Source organism: Ruditapes philippinarum, unplaced genomic scaffold (genome assembly GCF_026571515.1).
Source record: "Ruditapes philippinarum isolate M1 unplaced genomic scaffold, ASM2657151v2 ctg1519_1_1_1_1, whole genome shotgun sequence".
Lineage (NCBI taxonomy): Eukaryota > Metazoa > Mollusca > Bivalvia > Venerida > Veneridae > Ruditapes > Ruditapes philippinarum.
In genome coordinates, this window is record NW_026865600.1 from 408461 (window position 1) to 429936 (window position 21476).

Genomic DNA, 21476 nt, shown 5'->3' on the forward strand with positions numbered 1-21476 from the left:
TGTATTAGTTTAAGTCAACCCAATATGAAAGCGATTGCTTTTAGCACAAAAACATGTTTGCGTTACATTTTTAATGTGTTCCAATATAGTTTCTATTCTTTAAAAAGTCTTTTTCAACGGTGTCAAGCTGTATGAAAGATACCTTTTAGGCATTTTGAAAACTCAATGTCTGCCGATTCGTTATTCAAACAAGTCGTTCGCAAGACATGCCACTTGCCTGTGCTCGAGTCTGCTGGAACGTTTGCGAAAATGATTTTTAGTAAGAATATTGCTCTACATGATGTAATTTAAAACGATATTTAGTAGTTATTGTCTACACTTATGTAAAATAAAGGTTGGGGGAGCTGAATTTTTACGAATGATTCTCGTTCGGTATAATTAAGAGATTGAAAAGATATAGAACCACATCCACTGATAGTATCATATATATGTACATCCCTACAAACATATAATATAATGTAACGAGTATGTAAACTGTCATAAGTGCTTGTACAAATCCCGTATTTTGTGAACCGCCAAGAAATGTGTATTACGATCGGCGACATTAATGTCTGCCCCTCATCACTGTGGGTTGCAACCAAATCAAGATCTTTGGAGAATTACACATATCTTTTACAGGAATAACAGGGCCATTCTTTTATACTAGTAATCATTTCTACAATTTAATATTAAAATAACAATAACTTGTTATTCAAGTCTAAAAATTCAAACAAACAAACAAACAAACTGTTTTTAGGATCCGAACGGGACAACAGAAACATAAAAATGTAGAATAGTGATGTTAAAACCATTCTTCTACTGTCTATTTAAAACTTAATTGTATTCGTACAATGTATAAAACGTGCAACATGACTTTTCCCGACATATCCTTGATTTGTACCCAACATTTTATTGTTTATATTTAAAGAAAGAAACTTTAAGATATATAAGTATAGATATATACGAATTGTTTTATTACCACAATACAAAAGTGAAGAAAGGACAAACTGTTTGTAGAAAGAGATATTCAGTGTTTTATCTAGCAGGTTATATAGAAGTGCACGTAATTGAACAATAAAGTTGTTTGCATGTTCCACGGAGAGTTGTCCCCCGTAGACCAATAACCATCCGGCTCTAAATCTTTCATGGCAATACGAAATGGAACAGTAAATGTTGATACGTTTTGTCTCAAAGTTGATTCGGTTCATTGACTTTTTTGTTAACAAATGTGCCCTGCGCTTATACGCTATCTTCTATTTAACTCAATTTAACCCTTTTAAGAACATGTCTGTGAGAACATCACCGTGTACTTTTAAGCAGAATCTATTTATACTCAGAATACATTAATTATCGGTTTATTTCTGTTAAAATTATATAATATAGGGATTTATAGCTAGAATGATCTGAAATATTCATGATAATTATTCCCATGTTATCTATTATCGTGCCTAAATATTCTACAGTTGTAATGTCTTTCTTTCATGAAGTTATGTAATAAGAAACTATTCTAACGCGAATATTCCCATCCAGTGAATTACAAATCAATCAAAATATGAGTACAAACTCCATTGCATATAATCAAATTTGAAAGCTGTTTTCTCTTATACAAAATATGCAATTAAGATATCTAATGTCAAATACCTTAAACAACTAAATAAGTCATTTTGATTTTTAGGGAGAAAGCTAAAACACGTAATAATCCAACGAGGATCCGAAAAGACTGGTCGCCCAATGTGGCTGAATTAAAAAAAAAACGATAATGCTCGGTTTGAACATGAGCATGCTCTCATGCGACAGCCTTCACAGACTTCATCTATAATATGTATTAAATTGATGTCATGTTGAATTTATTCATATTTACAGGTAAACTGCGTTCAACTTGGATGTCCCATTCATAAAAGGCAGTGAATAGTCACAAATAGAAATAATGTAGCTGTCTTTGACAGTACTTTGGAAGGGGATAATATTCGTTTCAGTCACATACACCTATCAAAATTAACATTAAAAATATTCTAAGGACAATACAGGAAGGTCAACTAGAGAGGATGGAATAAAGCATAACTGACTATACAGGGAGATCAAGTTCACTTTACAAAAAATATACGCTTCGTTTGGATATATCTGATAACTTAATTATACGAACAATCCATCAATTACTGATAGAAAATACAGGTACATGTATGTAAGCAAGTTACATTTTAATAATGTTAAAGTATAGAGTATGGTCCTTTTATTTACTTTTGATCAAAATTAAGAAAAGCAAGTAGCATACTTTAAATAATAGGTAAAAGTAACATTATGCTCGTTTAAAGTAACATTATGCTCAATTTTGCTGAAAGATGGAATTGAATTAGATTTATATTTCACGAAATTGAATGTTAAACTATTCATTGACCGATAATTGATTATGGCAACGTTAAGGGGGAAAACTACCATGAATATAAAAAAACTGCCCCAATTGTTTCAGTTTTCTATTTACAATTACACTCACAATTTATACTTATACTTGGATGGGAATAATGTCCATTTAAAAAGTTTGTGAATTTCTGTCTTTCCTGTGTTTTATTTAAGACAAAACAAAACAAATAAAGCCCATTTACGTTTCCAATATGTCATTCTTGCGCACAAAGATTACAGATAAATTTCGTCTTTGAGTACCGCTGAAGCCGATGAGAGTGGGCGTGAGGTATGTTACACGTTTTCATTATCCCTCATGAACAGTCTAAATTAAACAGAGCCTGTAGATTCCATGTACTTGTGTTGTGATTAATGCTTCCAATAGATCACATTCTTCCAGACTTTTGAATTGAATGTAAAACGAAAAATGAATTCGGTTTGAGAAAGAGGGCTCAATATAGAAGATCATTCACAAACTTTATTAACAAAAGTGTAACAATGTAAGTATAACATAATAGTAATCATCGGTCAACAAAAAATATAAATTAGATGATTGCTCTAAAAAACCGCCCAGCGAAACAAGACACTGAGCTACATAGCAAACTGCACATATACAAATGTTAAGTATTTTATGAAACAAAACAAAACAGCAACAAAAATCCTCTATATTTGGTGATAATTGATTAAAATGATTTTTAAGGTATTCTGCATTCTTTTTAATCTGGTCGTTTCATAAAGACATGACTCATTTACCTGAAAACAAAATTAACAAGATTGCATTTGTAAAAAATGCTATGCCACCGCATATGAGGAAAACCTATGACCCCCGGGGCAGGGCTAATTTTGACACTAGACGCAAAATTTGAATAACTTTGGTAGAGTACCTATAGATAATAACACATACCAAATATCAAACCTCTAAGCCTGGTACCTTCAGACAAGAAGGTATTTTAAGTTTTTACTATATGTACATATAGTGAAAATCAATGACCCCCGGGGCGGGGCCGATTTGGACCCCAGGGGTATAATTTGAACAATCTTGGTAGAGGTCTACCAGACAATGCCTTATGCAAAATATCTAAGCTCTAGGCCTTTTGGGTCTTTACAAGAAGATTTTTTAAATTTATTCTTATAATTCCTTTTGGTTGCCATGGCAACCAGAATTCTGCATGGAATGAAATTCTTTGAACAACTTTGGAAGGCCTTCACCCAAGGAACAATCCTGCCAAGTTTGGTTGAAATTGGACTAGTGGTTTTTCACCAGAAGATTTTTTAAGTCTATACACACACACACACACACAAACAAACACACAGGTGAATCGCTATATGCCACCGCATCGCGGATGCTGCGGTGGCATATAAATGTATAAGTTGTTAGACCATCCTCAATTACATAATACAAAGCGTGGAAGATGTTTAATAAAAACATCGTCAAACTCATAATATATTTTACCGTCTATTTAAAATAACAGTACCAAATAGCAGGACTATTTTCAATTGTCTGTAAAGAGTTCAACTGTATTACGTTCATCACATAGTATTTTAATCACGTATAGCCTGTTCTCACTCTTAGCGATTATGTTTTCATTTGATGACCTCTATCTAAAACGCGAAAGTTAAAGGATATATAATAACAAATCTATGCTAAAAATGTATATACATACATGTTGATGGTTGAATTGTATATAATTGTACTTCAACAGTTCATATCCTGATTCATAACTTAATCTAAAATGCTTATCATTTGGTCGCGTAGTGATGAGGCACCATCAAATAATATATTTACAACATTTAAACATAACATTTCATATGTTCATGAAGTGATTAAATGTTCCATAATATTGTATGGACTTTTCCATAATATTGTATGGACGAATACATTACCCAGCAAATAAAGCTGTCATTTTCAGCTAATATCATATCATTTCCAAACCCATAATTGGCTGAACAAACTTTTCTTTCGTGTCTTTAATACAAATTATTTCAATTTATTGAATATAATTATTAACATGTCTTTATACGCAGTTTATTTCCAAAAAATCACGTTCATTATTCACCATAATTGTATTCAATTTACTCACATAATAGTATTCACTTCATCTATTCAATATCTTGCTGTTTATTGCAGCAGCACTTTCATTTAACAAGGCAATCTTTTACTTGAGGTTCAACTTATCACACGCCAATGGCACCAATAAACAATTATCGTCACATATTTCCCTGTTTGTGCTACGAGGAGAATCAACGGCACATTTCAACTGCTTCATTGTTAAAAGATAACCGTGACTTGCGTTTCCTCAATCAAAGACAATTTTTTGAATTCTTAAAACTTGAATATTTAAATGTTCTTGAATATTCTCTATGTCTAGGCATAATCAGGAAAGCCAAATTTAAGTCTATCAAATATAATGCAGAAGGCGTGTATCACGATGGGCAGTACTGTTTTGCTTGTAAAAATACAGTAATACAAATTAACACAATATTGAGCAGGTATGTCTCTGTAGAATTTGCCATTGTATGACTTGATGAATTAGATTCTCCTCCATCACTCTTTGATCCTCCAGCTGTCCCTATAAAGCAAAATTCGATATGCATTAGATGTTATATTTTCATATAAATAATCATGTAAATGAAAATAAACCTTAACAGAGAGAATTATTGAACATCGTTCATTATTTACAAAAACACATTTGACAAAGTTTCAATTCTTTATTGAAATTCTTGTCATTTTACAATAACGCAGAAAACGTACTTATTTACGGGTAGATCAAAATATTTAAGGCTACTATGTTTTAAGTTTAATAAATATTTTATCTCAAATGTTGCATTGTCCAAAACGAATAACACGGTAGGTAAACGAACTTACACAGTAAAGAAAGTCACATTAAAAGAAATGAAGAAAAATATCCGGCTGATATGACATTAAAAATTAACCAGCATTTCTAAGATGTTCAGGAATATGTTGACTTTAGGGATCATTCCTGTGAATGAAGCACTGACTGCCGTGTTGCGTTTCATCGATATAATTCAGTAAATTGATATGCATTGAAAACGTTACTGTTTTTGATATATGGTTTACCTTAAACATTTGCCAAACTACTAGTGTCATACAATAGTAGCAGAATGAATAGAAAAAATGATTCAGATACTTTTATGGGGTAGCCAGTGATGCTTTAGTTCACCGTTCACGAAATCGACGTTACCTCGTCAAAATGGTCTCAATCACATTTAATCTGCTAAATCAGTACAATACCAGTAGTTTGGCAAATATCTCCGGTATACCGAATATAAAAATCAATAATAAAATATATGCGTGATTTTGTTAAATAATATCGACAAAACTAAAAATTTTAGCCAGATCCTCAACGTCACGAATGGTCTTGACCCTGAAAATAGTTTTATGAGGTTCAAAATTTATACTCTCAATAACCATTGGCGCTTATTCATTTCTTTCAATCTGATTAAATATTAAACATATCTGTTCATCTCCATACTATGGTGCTCGTCTCGGACATAGAATTGCTTCTGCCTTTCTATAGTACAATACATGTTTTATTTTCACATTCCTTTGTTACTAGATATGCACGGTTATGTTACGATATATTCGAGCCTTTTGTACCATTCGTATGCCGATATCGCCATATTTAGATACGGCAAATGCCATTAGCCGGAAATTATCAAAGCAGACAATTTAAAATTATTAGAAATGATTGATTTTTAAAACCTTCAGAGACATGAGCATAGGGGCGATTACATGGTTCTCCAGAGTTTGCATGCTGTTGTCAGTTCAAGATGCGTTAAAAACGTCTCGAGGAAAAGCTCAAGGACAAGTGCTAAAACAAGGAATCCTAATGGAAATGTTCTTAAACTCAGCCTTTTATAACGCATAAATCATATTAACGCAACTTTAAATCATGTATCACATTTCACAGCATTTTGTGTTAAGATTTAAAATCACAATGCATAAAATTGATTTGTTCACGGAATTTCTGAATTCTTGTTTTTGTTTGTGTCAACAGCAGCAAACAACAGCAGCAGCAATGAAGTGTAGAGTGAGTTAGAATAAAAATGATCACAGTATGACTCAAAGCATTTTGTACAATACATTCATTTGATAGATATGTATAAATATGTATATGTAAGTGATAAAATTAAGAAAGAAAAACAGTGTTGTAAAGTGTTTGATGAATACAAAATTTCGAATACCTAATAATTATTGTGTTCTGAATGTAAATGGCCAAAATGTATGTCTTGAACTTCAGTCCGATTTTAAATGAAATAAATCTCTCGATATACATGATATTCTCGAAAGGTGTAGTTTTCGTGTATTTCCGTGTTCGTGCAGGTCCTTTTTAAGTGGCGTTTCAAACGTGCCATATGGACAATGATATGTGAAAAATATGTGCGAATATTGAATAATGTTCTTAATGATTACATGTATGTGAATGGTTGCGGTGTGAGTAGTTTAGGTATATTTATTTTTGATACGCAAATGATGTATACGTGATTGAATCAGAGCCCTACAAATGTGATTGATATGTGATCAGGTAAGGGTACTACTAAGTACTCACAGACTGGAAGTAGAGCAGGAATTGCTGTGATATTTAAAAGAAATAATATCGTTGTAATATTCAAATTTGAATAATGAAAGAACGTACATTAAAAAGGCACAGTAACATCGCCCGAATATAGTTTGTTTTTCTTTATTCTTGTATTTTGATAGATCATTCCGGCAAAACGAATCAAAATACCAAAACAACTTCCGAAGACAGTTTCATTTATTTAGCCTTTTACAAGAAACAACCAGCTGCAGATATTCAGGCGATATAAACAATGCCTTTTCAAAAAATATTTAAAATCTAGATTTCGACTCACCTCTTTTTCTTGGAGATGTTTCAGCTGAAAAATTAATAAAGATATATATTTTTGTCCAATCCCTACTTTCTATAATAACTATAATTCTTATAAAAGGCACATTACATATACTTAATTGCTTCTGTAACATTATATAACGAAGGAAATACACATAACATTCAAAGTTATTATTTAAATGCTAGTTGTGGAAATATGATCATAGTTATGTTTGTATCAGACAAGTGTAATGGTATGGCTATATTTTCTGTATAAAAATAAGTATATGAAAAATGAAATAAGAACGAATGAAATAATGAAAATAATCTTGGATTATGAAATTATTTGAATACAGTTAAATCGACACGTAAAATGTTACAAAAACATTAAAGCTATGAAAACACACAATCACAATTCAAGCAAAACTTTGTATTTAGCAATTTAAACACTATTATTTTATCCCTTTACTGACTGTGTAAGAGAAATGTCTTTATCTATATTTGATTACTTGGAGGAATTATTTTGTAAACACTAAAGGATATGTTTAAATCACTTACATTTCACATTTCAACATTCTAAATTATCAATATTTAATTACATGTATTACAAATCTGCATGCTTTAGGGGTAGTATTTGTAAAATAAATATCAAATGCTTTATGATTATTGATGTTGATGCATGTTCTAAAACGTCAGCACTTCACAGACCATCAATATTTATCAACATGTTAGAAAATTACATGGGCAAAACAGTTATCTTTTTGTGAAGGTCAGACCTGTTTCGAAAATGTATATTATTGTTTTGTTTATACTAGTAGTTGACCACTTTAAATGGACCTTTTATATATTGAAACGATGTTTGTTTAAAGATATACTATGCTCAAATTTGATATTCGAAAATATTGATAATTGCTACACAGACTCTTTGTAAACATAAAATAAAAAGGTTTTGCCTTCATACAAAGTAGATATATTGTGTTTAAAATTCTACAAACTATAGGTGGTCATAATATGAATATATAGTGTCATTAAAAAAACAACTGGCAGTTTTTTTTAAGGAAAGACCAACTTTACTTGACTGGTAACAGGAAATGCAGCTTCCAATACACAGTTTATTCATACTTTTATTCAAGTTAGACATATTCAGTTAGAATGTCATAGATTTCAACAAATATGTGATTAAATTGTTTCACTTAAAGATGAGCATAGTATATCTTTAAGCTTTTTAACAAATATTCAAGTTGAACCACACAAAGGCGGCCATATGTTCAAACATTTAAACTTAATAAATTGCCATTGAAGATATATTTTATACCAAAGGCTACCAGACCGACTGCAGAATAATTGAAAAATGAAAAAAGGTATGTTATAATTTCAACTACAATATAGAGCAATTATAATGTTTTGTCCAGCAAAGACATTCGAAATATACACATTTGTATTAAAATGTAATATAACTGTAATGAATCTATGGTATTGATAACAAGCAATGTTTAACGCTGTTTAGTACTTGTATTGTTGATGTTGTTGGAAAGATATGTCTTAATGTCTTGCAGTTAGTATTGATTAAGGAAACATTGGTAATTAAGTTGTTACTTGACTGATTGGTTTACTTTTCTAGAATGAAAAAAGCGACTTAGATTGATGAATGAAAGGATTTCTACCGGCATATAAAAGACAAATACATCACATGATGACGTTAAACAGGTCTTCTGAATTTCTTCGGGTCTACAAGAACAGAAATGGTCATTAAGATCTTCATGCATTGTCCAAAATCGTAATTTATATTATAATGTTCAATATCAAATATACTAGAAGAAAGAGTCACATCACAAAGAAATTATTCTTTATCTTCAAAAGATCTTCTTAATAGTTATTATACATGTATATTATATTTTTAATTTTTGAAATAATTTTTCTTGTCACCAATGATAAATAATGATTTTGTATTGTCTCTCAGAAGAAAGAAACCGCTTCTTACTAACTTTCAAAACAATTTCTAAACTGACAGATAAATAACAAAATTAAGCTAAACTAAAAGCAGTCTTTCAAATGCGTTCTGAATTAATTATGATATCAAAAGAAATAAACATCCATCTTTCCTATACTTTCTTTCCCTTATTAATTAATAAGTCTAAATCTTCTTAATTAAAACCAAGAAATCCGTCTTTGTTAAGACATTAATTCGAGGAAAACTGTAATTAAAGCATTATTTGATTAACGAGTACGTTTTTCTAGAAGTGATTGATGGTAAGTGAGATTTCTGTTGACAGAAAAGAGACAGCTATGTACCGTTTGATGAAACCCATTTAGCCATTTAACATACTATTGTTTTTCCAAGAAACTTGGCGGTATTAAAAAAATATGATATCATTTTACTAGTCCTGGAGATATAGATATTACAAAATACCATACATACAACAGTATATGTACAGTAATAATTTAGAAAAAGTACATACTATCTGATTTAATTCTAGCTAAGTATGAGTCTTCGCGTTTGTGCACAAAACGTGTATTTAGAGACGACATACCCCCAATTAGTAAAATTCGAAAAAAGAAGAAAAATAATTATAATACAGGTGGTGTTTATCTGCTATTTTTATACCTCCTTGAAGTTTTAGTGCTTGGGAATTCACCACAAGTACGCAGACCCGTGTATTTGAATTTTTTGTCGCATCAAAATGATTCTATTAAGACAAAATAATGAAAAAAATTAGCGCTTTTTTCATAGGAGATTATTTTCGCTATTTAAATTTTCGTATTTTGCTGTTTTATTCTGTATCCTACTGTCGCAATCCTATATATCTTTATTTAAAATTTAAGAATATTTCATCTTTTTTCTTTTATTTCAACAACTTAAACATACGTATCAGACTGGATATATAGAGTTTACATTAGTCCTAGATGATTCAATCGTCATCTCCTCCCTATCAAGTTTTATTTAAATTGACGCGATTCTAAGGCCTTTATGAATTAGTTGCATGCATAGGATTATATCATTACGCTTCTAACAAATTGCCTAAGATTCTTTAAAGACAAAATGGATAAAGAAAGAAAATCAAAGCCTACAGCAAGAGTGTATGTGAGGTGTTATGTTAGAATTATATGAAGAAAAAAAAAAAACTACAATAAAATTAGAATATCTTGTAGGGGGAAAATTACCGAAGTCTCAATTTTTGGAAGAATAGTAATTAATCATGGATAAAACGAGATCATATATAAATAAAGAAAATGCCTTCTACGAAATGCTACTTACCATTTAAAACAATTACTTTGGTACTTGTAATTTGCATATTAGACGATCGACACACGTAAGTTCCGTCGTCCTTCATTTCTGCTCTGTCTATTTTTAAAACACTAGTGAATTTACGTTTTGATATTGAATATTGTTTTGATATGTGAATTCCTCTCTTAGTATCTGATGTAATTGCTTGTCCATTTCGGAACCAGTCCATTTCATCCGGAGGATAGCTTTCACCCGTGGCGTTACATTGTAATGTAATTGTTTCTCCTCGTTCTACATACTGTGGTTCTGTAATATTTATTTCAGGAATTTCTACTTTTGGTTCTGAAAACAACATGTTTGTATGCGAAATTAACTTATATACGAGTATAAGATAAGATAAGATATTGTTTATTATTATTAAATGTCAAGATGTTAATCTATATTTATTATTTCCTGTTTACTTCGATTAGAATTTGTTTAGGTTCATGATTGATTTAGTTTTACTAAATCGGATATGATTGATTTGATTTATAATACTTTCTACATTGGATATCAACTGAATATTATTGTTATTTTTTAACACCATTTTACCTATATATACCGGAAAGTTTATTCTATTTTGCGAATATTTGTTAATGCCAATTACACTTTATTGGCTAAACATGTTGTTTGATATTTTATCCAGATTACATTTATACAACATGCCAAAATAATACAAAAGATATTATATATTACTTAACATTTTGTACCATATTCAAAGGTAGTGAGTGATATTTCTCTAGGAAAATCATTAATTTGCACAGACAGATAATTTTTAATATACTACAGAAATCTTCAAACGTTGACTGACAACGAAGCTGTACAAAATCATGATTAATTTATAGACTTCACGGTATACCCTTACCAAACACATGAAGTGTAACCAATCTCCTGACCGTCCTATCTTTGGAAGAAATCTGACATTCATAAACGCCATCATCCTCCAGTTTAACATCTTTAATCATTAGATCCCATTGGTTCTTGTGTACCACGTGAGATACTCGGACACGCTTATCGTCAATAACTGTCATTTTACCGGAAGTAAGTGGAAATGAGCTGTCGAGGCGCCGCCATACGACCTGTTAAAGTAAAATGAGGCTTTTATCATACACGTCTTTCTTATTGATTAAAAATAGAGGACAAGATACAATGACAAAAAGGCCAAGATATTGAATAAAAAAGATGTTGCAGAAAATATCACAATAATTGACATAATTGAATATTCTATTTAAACGATTTTCCCCCGCAAAATAAATATTGAGATATATGTGTATATTTGTGTTATGTAACTCTGATCATACTTATCGTCATCAAAGTAGTAACATTTACGAATTCAGTTCTATTTGGATGATTACCGTTCTTTAAAACATGTAAAACGAGTATATAACTTACATTGATTTTTGTGGAATTAGACGCACATCACATAACTTTTTGTTTGATAATTATAAATTATAAATTTATGCGTTTATTGATTCCAACACTTTAAAGAGTTAATATTTGAGTATCGCTGAAGTCAGAGCTAGGATCGTGAGTGTTGCATTTGTTTCCTTATCCCTCATGTAAAGACTCATCACACCGAGACTGCAATTTTTATGTCATTTTGTAGTGATTATACTTACGAGGAATATCCCTTCTTCCAGATGTTTAATACAGCATCAACATTATTAGGAAAATAGCAAATTGAAATTATGTTTACATTTTGTCTATAAAGGTGATAATATCTTCAATATGCTGATTTTTTATTGCAATTTACATTTTGTAGGATATCAGCCATAGCTAATGATACAGTTTAGTATTTCAACACCATTGCTGTTCCGCATAGATAAGAAATAACATAAAACCTTCAAGATTGCTTAGTTGACACAAACAACTCCGACATCATTCATAAACCAGTTATAAAGTCTATACAAGAGTTTTTTTTTACATGTACTCATTCAAAAATCAAAATATTCTACGGAAACATTATCAGAACACATTGGTATGAGTAAAAAATGAACCAGTTAATTCGAAAGAACAGTGTTATCTACTTTCCCGAAGTTTGTGATAGTATTTGGCAAAGGTCTAGAAAATATTTTCAAGAATGCACGCTCTTATCATTTTAGGTCTATAACGTTTGAGAAATTTATTCATTGTATCAAAACACCTGTTTCAAATATTTGAATGAAAGCGATATATGTAAAAGAAAATGTTATTATAACACTGTGTATAATACGTATTCGGAAAACACTTAGTTTAGGTATAATTGTGTACAATAGCGGACATATTTGAAACAAATACACATTAAACTTGTACTTCCCAAGCAAAACAATGTTTGTAAATATTTGTTATTATGTTGTGTCAATGTATGGTTCAACCTTAAGATAAGCTTACTTTATTACAGTGACCAGTCATAAACGAACACGCATTTTTTTTTCTTAAAATGTCAACCATCAAACATTATCTATTCTTTAACATTCTGTTATAAATATATGCAGTTAAAACTTAAAAAAATCCTACTAAGTTGTTGTCAAGTTAGAGTGACATTATGCCCATCCAAAAATAAATGGTCAGTGAATAGGTAACATTGAGTTTTGTCATGATTGTCTTCATATTCTATATTCAACTATGAAAAATTAATCAGTAATCCATGTGAGCAACGGGGTTTTCGATGAACATCATTCATTCGTGCAGTCTTTTTTATAATTTAGAAATACATTACTAATTCTACTCAACTTGACAACGAAAAATGAAGATAATGTCACTTTAAAGTGAAAGATATTTTCTGAATGTTATGAAAACTGTGATGAAACGTCAATTTGTCTGATATTTGCAAGAAAGTAATCTTAAAAGATAAGTTGATACAAACGAGGATTTAATTTTAGATTTCCATTAAATTTTCTTAACTTTCATGTTGCTCTATAAATACGGGGAAAACATATTTACTTTATGTTTTAATGTGTTAAACATATGTCCCTGATTAATGCATTAAAACCAAATTTGTTTCCAATCGATCACCAGGGACCTCATTAAAGTTGCTGCAATCAACAGGTTTCTGTGAATATAATCATATTATATTTTGTTTATCTTGCGGGCATTTGAAATATGCAAAAACGCCAGCCAAACAGTGGCTTCATACAAGGCAACTTGCTGGGATCTTATCAGATTTGAACTAAGTCCCAATTTCTGCTAGTTTTATTTAGGCTAAGATACGGAAACAATTCGGAAAAAATCATTTTGTCGATTACCTGATATCAAATGATTTATGAATAATGCATCTCAGACAAAAAGGAATCTTGTTAAAATGCTTGCTTTATCACTATTTCTTCTTTGATCTATTCTCAATGCATTGTAGTGCATATAACTATTGTACGAATCATTGTATTTGATTAACATAGCAAAACATAGATTTATCTTATATTTCTGTTTAAAAATGATAATTTATATCATTTCGAACGGTTGAATGTGCTTTTAAAAACACATAATAGTGAATTGTAAGAATATTTTTCATTTCAATACACTTTTGCGCATTCTAAATATTTCTTTGTTTCTATTGAGTTAAATGTCATTTATCAAATAATTTTATCAAAAGTGTGCAAATGAAAAATATGAATCTCGGCCATTTTTATGCATACACAGTTGAAGTTACACCTTTTTTTCAATTTTTGTCGCAGAAAAAGCTTGTTTCATATGGAAGTTAAAATTCTTTTTGAATGTTTATTCTACCTATGCTCAAGCTTGTTTCACATTAAGGGGTAATTTTCTTTATCAGAGTTAGAGGTGTGCAGATATTTGGATATAAAGAAATATTACAAATAATTATAAAAAATGGGAGAAAAACAGTATACTTTCTAGAATAAAAAAGAGAATGACGGTAAAATTTATTGAATGATAAGAGAAAAGCGGAATACGTTATTAAATAATACATGTAATAAGAGAAAAACTGTATATTTTATAAAATATAATGAAGAAAAAACGGTATACTTATAGCTGCTTATTTACATAATAAATTATTCAGTAAGGTTAGATAACTGAGGTGTCGGAAAACACACATATTGTTGACAGCATCAAAACAAACAAAAAATAAATAAATTACACTGACCGTTTTCGTCCCTAAGTTGTTTATACCACAGCTCAACATAGCCGAGTCTCCTACGTGAAAGCTTACGTTGAAAGGTGCTGGTAGGAATTCTGGTGCAAGTGTTGATTGGAACAAGTTACCAGCTGGAAAAGAAGAAATTCTTTATAAAAAATGCATTAGAAACACTTTCAGATAAAGTAGTATCTGTGAAATGTCACAGCCCTATTTTTCCTCGTAATATCAGGAGAAACTTGAACGTGCCGTATTATCAGATAAATAAACTATGTGGTAAAATAAGATGACTCATCTTTCACACATTTTATGAACCCATTTCTTTTCTCACAAATTTATTTAAACACTTGTAGTATTTAAAGACGTAACTCTGTACGGATTTTGACAAGTCTCAAGAAGAAAAGTAGTTTGTACAGTTAGATTGCACTTGCATTTTTATTATATCATTTGTGGAGTAATAATAATTTCTCATGCATACAACCTTTTTATTTTGACTCTATTACGTAAATTGAAAAGTTGAAAGTATCTTCAAAAAACGGACTTAAATTTATTCCTGGAATAATAACAAAATAAAAAAAAATAAAGCGAACAAACAAACAAACAACAACAATAAAAACTAATGACGTAAATGCCTTATTGCCTTAAGAAAAAGAAACAATGGCCTGCTATATCTATACGTTTACATGTATATTCTTCCCTATAATGCATTGTATGTTTTCAATCATCGAGTGCTGTAATAGAATAGAAAAAACCTATCTGATAATACTGCCTAAATATAATTATATCAAGGAAGCTTATTCCCTTTGCGGCGATGATAAGGCAAATATAAAAAATGTTAGATGTATTAGATAAGCGTCTTATTTCATTTCAAACTCATCAATTTATCATTTTAACAGTGATTTTATGTGGCAACGTGATTAGATATAAATATTTAATGACAACTTAGCGTTCTGTAATCAAACAAACCAGCACGTTTCATTGCTTAAGTTAATCTATGATGTCTGTTTATAGTCCACTTCCCTGTAAGAACTAAGGAAAGACGTTATCAAGTTTATTATCTCGTCATGTTATACTTAAATACCTTTCAAGCGGATGATAAAATCAGGAATATAAAGACCGAGGCAATATGCATTGCTGTCAAATAGCACGCTAAGGAGATGAGATGACAAGATTGTTTTTTTTTCACGAAAGATGGGGTGATTTTAATTCTTAATCGAATTGATAATAACGTGGTATCAACGCTAAAATTACACGAAATATAATTGCAAGTTGTTTTTCTTAATTCCATAGCTTAAATTTAAACAAAACCAGAATACTTTAGCTGAAACGTTTTATTACACATGTATATAAATTCAATGTTGTTTTGTTTTCAAGTAAAGAAGCCGATGTGGGTAGAACTTCACAAAAAATTGCGAGCATTTTTAATGAAGTAAAAAAAGACAAAATGGAAATTATTAAAAGATTCTTTAACTGTTTGGTTAATTTGCAAATAAATACAAAATTAATAAAGTCGAACGTAAAATAAGTTTAAGAGACACCTAAAAAAGAAGTTGTTCTACTTTGAAAAATCATCAATATAAATATTTGCATCAATATAAATAATTTAATTTCAATGTTTACAAAATGGGTATTTCTTAGCTACAAGAAATAATTATCATGTCATTTTAATGCAAGCACTGCTAACATTTCTTTTTGTTTTGAACACTTAAAAATAACATAATTTGGCATGCTAACTACATGTAGTTTTACTTCGGCCGAGTATCTTATTTTAAAGATATTTCTTGTAAGATATGTTTCTCGGTTAGTTGCCAGACAAGTCAAATCGTCAAGTGTTTCGTTATGGATAATTATTGTTTAACTAGTCTTTTGTATGAAACGTGTCTTTTGAATAAATCGGATCAATATCAGGTCCAATGCTCTTTAAAGCTCGGCTAAAGGACAATCCATTTCTATTTATTGCTCTTTCAATATTCATAATGATTCCGTGACAGAAATTATTTGAATAGAAATGTTTGCAATGATTACATTAACGAATATGATAAGATGCATTTAAAACAGTTGAATGGGGCCTTTAAAATCTTTCCACGCAAGGCACCAACGGCACCAACATGCGTATTTGGCGTACAATCTGATTGTTGCTTTTCCTGGTCCATTCCCTTTATGGTCAATCAAGATAATTCCGCATTTGAAAACAAATGTAAATGGTATAATTAAATATTATGAAGCAGTTTAAGATGTTTGCATTTTATTTCCTATGCTGATATTTCTTTATTGATAGTGAAGCAATTCTGACCGGACTAGAATTAATTTTGTAAAGGGCGATATAATATCAAACCTATCACACCCTCGTGTCAAACCATGTTATGCCAATGTTTGTCAATATTTAAAGTACAAAAATTAAAATTTGGTGTAATATTAATATCTTCTTTGCTTTTTAAGAATTTCGTCTAACACAACGTAATCAAAATAGAAAATATCCACACAACAATTGTTAGAGATATAAGACAATTTTCCTTCCATTCTCCTTAAAGAAAATCAGTGAGATATTTATCTTTATAAAACTGGCATTTGATTAATAATTTAAGAATGACGATTAAAATCATATTTTTTTAAGTCAGCTTCAAAATAATGATTTAAACAAAAAATAGATTAAAAAATACGTGTTTTACCATTAATAAAAATAAAAACTTTAAGATAATTTAGCGTAATTTATGTTTGTAAATATACATATATATTATTTAAAATCATAAAATGTATTTTTGACAAAATCAACAAAACTTATTTTAAATATTATCACGCCCGTTAATTAAGTGTTTAATTTTTAATCGTATAACGTACATATACTGTTTTTGTTTGTTTAACTTGCCAAAGTAATAATTTAATTATTACAGTAGTTTTGATGAATAAAGGTTTAAAGATATAGAGCTTATCTGTAAAATAGTATTATTATCAAACTATACACAACCTTTTTGAATGGCCGGATTGATATTTATTTAAATCATTGAACATTTCATCATTAATTGTCAGCGGTGGTGTAAAACAATTTAATTGCACTTTATGTAGAAACTAATTTAAAAATATTTAGTTATATTAACGTTTAAATATTATTTAACCTATATTGAAATTATATGTAACTGTTATACATACACTTATCGATTTTATAAATAACATGATTATGTAAATTGGCCCTTGCGTAATGCATGATTATCAAAATATTGAATATGATGGCAAATATTATATTCAAAACTTGCTAAATAACAGCCTTTAATGCTCAGCGATTTTAATAATAGACAAGACACATAAAAATGTATGTAATATATATGTAAAACAAACGTCGCCACACTCTGTTTTACAGTCATAAAGAAATTGATACAATCAAATAAACTTTACTTGAACTGTATACATCCTAATTTATGGCAGAAAACTATAAATCCATATTTCCAGAATCGCATTAACCTTAGTCATATGGAGCAAATCAGTTCACAGAAAGGTCTTCTGACAAAAAAATGAAAAAAATAATATTTTAAATATTATAGCGCACGTGAAGAATGGGAAACACAAGTCAACGTTTTTTAGACAACATATCCCAAATATCCATAATATACAAATATCTTATCAAAAGTGAAGTCTTGTTAACTACCATTTATAACATAATAATATGTTTTATAATGTCATCATTTGTAGATGGCACTTTAACATTCATGCCGTGCATTTTACCACCAACTGCGTCATAAGAATAATCCATTTTTAAAACAACTTTTTAACTTGATTATTGAGAAAGCATAAAAAGTGTGGAACTATAAGTTAAACAGATGATTTGATTGAACCTTATTGAATAATAATCAGATAAGCAAAATAGTTGAACATATTTTCATTCACATGTCGCGTCATTTTAAATTTTGGAAGAAAGAAAGAAAAAAAAACCACACCAACACTAATATTAAATAAATTATGTCAATTATCACTCCTCCGTAGCATCATAAATGAAATAAATAAAACTCGTTCAACCTCTTTCAAATCCTTGTAATATCATGCATCAAAATGTATTTAAATCATTACCTGGTTGATCGAATGCATGAATTAATGAATGAATTAATTCAATTATTCAATGGAGCAGTAGTTAGCGAGAATTGTAATCAAATGGAAGTGCAGCAATGCCATTAGGTGCATTTTACAATGAAACTGTTAAACTTTAGCCGACTTGTATATAATTGTACATATCAAACAAGAGGAATTCAAATCCATTTCAATTGTAGACTGTAGTAAGTATTTCAACATCTATAAATTATTCTGATTTGATTTTCCCTGATGTATCAAATTCTGTTTGAGCAACATAATGTTAAGAATTCAAGGAAAATATTTATAATATGTGTATTAAAGTTGATTGGTCCATAATGGACACATTTTTTGTAAGTATTTCAAATATTGATAAACACCGTAAAAATGTAACATTTGAATATTCTTGTACGGGACTGCCCATGCACGGCGCAGCCGTAAAAGTCGTTAAAGTCGTTCGTGGGATAAGTGAAACTCTGCAGTGCAATATACTCGTTCTTATGTTTATTTGTAGACAACAATAATCCTACTAAACAGCTAGTCCAGCGGTTATCTGATAACCAACTTACAATAACAATACATGAATTTCAGTAAATAACAATAAGCAAACAGAATTACTTCGTCTATAACAATTTAAAGTCAATATGCCCTTAACATAAATATCTTGAACAAAAAATAATATATCTCTGTCTCTTGACAAAAAAAGAAACATTTGAATATTCTAAAGGTTACAAAAATGTAAATAGAAATGTATTTTATAAATTGAAAAAATACTACAACTTAGTAAAAGTAAATATTGTGAACTTACTGAACAATGCAATCTTTATCCCAAACCACTTAAAATATGAAACTTTACATTTATGCGTGCTTCGCTCGCCAAGTCGCCTTTTCGAATGCGGTTTTGGTGCGCGATGTGAGGGGACGTGCCTGATGAGTATTGTTCCTAAAAATATACAATTCTGTAATTTCTGACCAATCAAAATGTTAATTTTTATATAAGACGCGGTTCCAAAATTAGATTTGCCGCTTATGGATAGGGTCTAACGAGCATTTTTGATGAACGATATATAAACAAGATTTTGGCACATAGCAATTAAATCTGTCTTCTGACAGGCCAACGAAGGGGCAACCAGATAAAAATTGAAATCTATATGTCTCTGTTTCTCGAACCTCAGTGCATGATGACCTAGCCATGTCTCCTACAATTCTTATAAAACAGTTCCTTGAAAATAAATGTCGATCAAGTGCAAAGTTTATGTCTTTCAAAGTAAACTTATTGTTTTCTACACGGGATGAACTTTTAAACACCCTTGATTTAAATGTAGTATCTGCTAAAGAATCCCAAGAGTTAAGAGCAAAGACACAATCAATTTTCCAACAACCATTTGTTTATAAAGGCATAATAGTTGGTTTGTTCAAATTGCATGTGTCGGGGGGTATATACATATTTACCGGCTTAGTTTCAAAACTCTTAGATTAGGGTGACATTACCTAGCTGATAAACATTCTAACTGGCGAAACTGATTTAGAAAGTTTTCTCATTGATCAAATTTATTTAGACGACCACAAAAAAAGCAGTCTTGACATCTATTTATCTTGAAGAAATCTCACCTATAAAACAACAGCATACATACGTCAAATGGAACATGGTATATAATTCTCCTTATATTTTTATTATATTGATTGTTTATTTCATGTCTTTTTACCATATTATATCATATCAAAGATAAAAGTATTGAGACTTAATTTACACACTCAGTCTGGTTTCTGCACCTTGTCAACTCAATAATTGTACGTATAAAAGTATAATTTATGAGTGACAACTTAGAAATGATGCAAATACAATTAAACTCGAACAAATATGTGCATTTTAAATAGGTTTCAAGGCGAAATGTTCTTTTTTCTATGTTTTTATTCATTACGAAATTTCAATGCTCAAAATGTTTTTTCCTGATACAACATCAAATTCATTTTAACGCATTTTGGTCGATGAATAATTAATTTGTTTCAAAGATAAAAAATATTCTTTGAAAAGGACATTGTTAAATAAAAACTTATGCATTAAAATTTATAATAAAATTGGAGTTCAATTATATTAACGATCAATCATTTTATTTCTTTATCATTTCAAGTATGATCATACTTCGTGAAATATTGACGAGATGAAATATATCAATAACACCAAATGCAATGTTTCAGTATCTGATTATTGACGAAAACCTTTCCCTGCAAATCTAAAAATGCATACTATAGAATAATAAAACGGATTCAATCAGTTTTTTTTTGTAAAAAGTTTTACATTGAAATAAGTAAAAACCGATACAGATTCTATGTTACGTAAATAATAAATCTTTTTTCTATTTATTATAACGTCTCTCTTTTCTGTGGGTTCTGTGGCACGAAACTGTCACATTGAAGATTCCATGATAACCGCCGTATGAACACATCTGCGGAGGTTTCTAAATTCAGAATTTCACCATTTTCGTGTTTAAATGTTGAATTCTGCTTAAGCCGGTGCTAGGGGGCGTGGACGGTAGTTTGCACTTGACAGTACCGTCCACGAACAGGCTCAATCAAACCGAGCCTGCAACATTTTCAATTTTGCCGTGTTGAACTTTCTTAAGGGATTCTGTTTTTCTCTATTTCATATACTGCAGGATTTTTTTTATACCTCTTGTATAGATAATTAATTTAAGTTCTATTCAACAGGTTCTCGATTTTGCTTCAGTACACCTGATGCCTTGAATGTCGACGTATATAATATGACAACAAAATATTATGCAAACTAACATTTTTTGTAAGTAGATCTACTTGTATCTGTCAAGTGGCACTTTTTTCGATTCAAATTCTAGTAAAATGA

The 21476-nt window shown here is 30.0% G+C and overlaps 1 protein-coding gene across 4 annotated transcripts in view; it reads right to left on the reverse strand.

The window, feature by feature from the left end:
* Nucleotides 1–2840: 2840 nt before the first annotated feature.
* LOC132729691 (zwei Ig domain protein zig-8-like) overlaps nt 2841–21476 on the reverse strand; it is a 76693-nt gene continuing 58057 nt past the window's right edge. For 3 of the 4 annotated variants that reach the window (XM_060715512.1, XM_060715510.1, XM_060715511.1), the window contains exons 2-6: nt 14570–14691; nt 11357–11570; nt 10483–10794; nt 7252–7275; nt 2841–4946 (exon numbers count right to left, since the gene is read on the reverse strand). In XM_060715512.1, the coding sequence (XP_060571495.1) occupies nt 4801–4946; nt 7252–7275; nt 10483–10794; nt 11357–11570; nt 14570–14691 (818 nt within the window). In that variant the 3' untranslated portion in view covers nt 2841–4800. The remainder of the gene's footprint in view (nt 4947–7251; nt 7276–10482; nt 10795–11356; nt 11571–14569; nt 14692–21476) is intronic. The other variant, XM_060715513.1, reaches the window with a different exon arrangement.